The following is a 1,485-nucleotide window of genomic DNA, read 5'->3' as shown; positions in this document are numbered from 1 at the left end:
AGTGATTCCATTCAGTGATCTTTGAATTGGATTACATCATGTATTGTTTATGTATTTATATCATAACCAATATATGTTATGTAAATAGGGACTGAGGCGTAACAGGGGATAAATGAGTGATACCTGTCTTGGGGTATTTCACGTGTACAGTAATATTACAATGTAATTTAATCTTACTGTTTGCACATAGCTTTAACTCTTATAACAACAGTACATTATGGTAACTGTATTTAACTATGTTATCTGTAATGTAATGCATAACAAGAGTACATTCTTAAGCTTGTATCTAATGATATACATAGGTAATAAGGGTGTAAAAGGATTGTAATATATATAATGTGAACTATTGCAGGTACTTGATACATGTAAGGTACTGTGACATTTACTCTGTGGCTGTCAAAGAATCTGTGAAAGAGCCGTCAAGGAGGGGCCTAATCAAGCAACCAGGGGGCTTCCAGGGAGGGGGAGGACAAAACCGGAACCCCTGGGGGACATTCATGCCTGACATGCTGGCCTCCTTATATACCCATTCAACCTCTAGCCACTGGGTGTAGCCAGCCAGATTCAGCCGCACTTGTTTCCAAGGCTATGCCGTCACCAGCTCAACTTGACACCACAATGCACCGTCTGCGCCGCCTTGAGCATGCGCCAATCAACTGTAACCATCCAGTAAGACACATCTCAACACGAATAAGGGGAGTGGGGAATGATGATGACGCAAGAAGTGACACACCAAATATAGCAAGCCTCAGGTAAGTTGTTGCAACCCAAAAGCCCATTTTATCATTCAGCTAATAGTCCAACATCTGCAACTTCCTAGGACCTCCTTTCCCTGCTTTGATATTATTCTTACATACATTTTTCATAGGGTACGAATTGAATATCAATGCTGTATGGTAAGCCCCCTGCTTTTTTTTACCCGGTCCTACCACCTCAATCCTGAAACTCATTACAATCTGCTTTTCCACCACGATACAGCTTCTTTCCCATTGCGCCGGACTTGGGAGACACCTCGTGCCAGCCGTCTGACCTGAGGGCCACCCGCGAGCTGAATCAGTACACACACAACAACATGCTCTGGGGGATCACCTTGGTTGCCTTCTCCACCTTGGGCAGGATTCTCTTTGCGGGTATCCCAAGGAAGCGCACGACCGCAGCAAGTCGGCGGGAATCTGGGCAACCCCTCGGCTTCCACTAGGGGGGTAGGGAAACCGGCCGGGAAGTCTAAAAGCTCAAAGCCAAGCATGAAGCAGATGAGCAAAGAGGAGCGGAGAGCCATCCAGGACAAGCAGCGTGCCAACATGGCAATGTCATACACCAAGTAAGTGATTGGAAATTCACTAAAGGCTTGATCTTGCAGTTGTCACATATTTATTTAACCTTTTGATGTGCTTCAGCTCGTCAATCATTCAGGAAGTCCTTCTACAAGCCCACCAGGAAGGAGTGAAATTCAGCGTGGCTTTAGTGGACTCACGGCCGGCTTAA

At 45.3% G+C, this 1,485-nt stretch overlaps 1 protein-coding gene across 1 annotated transcript; it reads left to right on the top strand.

Annotated features, from left to right (window-relative positions):
• Positions 1-1,244: 1,244 nt before the first annotated feature.
• PtA15_11A484 (uncharacterized protein) lies at positions 1,245-1,485 on the top strand (the record flags this gene model as incomplete). The annotated part of the gene is made up of 2 exons (XM_053161397.1): positions 1,245-1,321; positions 1,398-1,485. The coding sequence occupies 2 exons, from the start codon at positions 1,245-1,247 to the stop codon at positions 1,483-1,485; spliced, it is 165 nt and encodes a 54-aa protein (XP_053025348.1).

The sequence above is a fragment of the Puccinia triticina genome, chromosome 11A, assembly GCF_026914185.1.
Source record: "Puccinia triticina chromosome 11A, complete sequence".
NCBI classification, from domain to species: domain Eukaryota; kingdom Fungi; phylum Basidiomycota; class Pucciniomycetes; order Pucciniales; family Pucciniaceae; genus Puccinia; species Puccinia triticina.
This window is presented reverse-complemented; position numbering and strand designations above follow the sequence as displayed.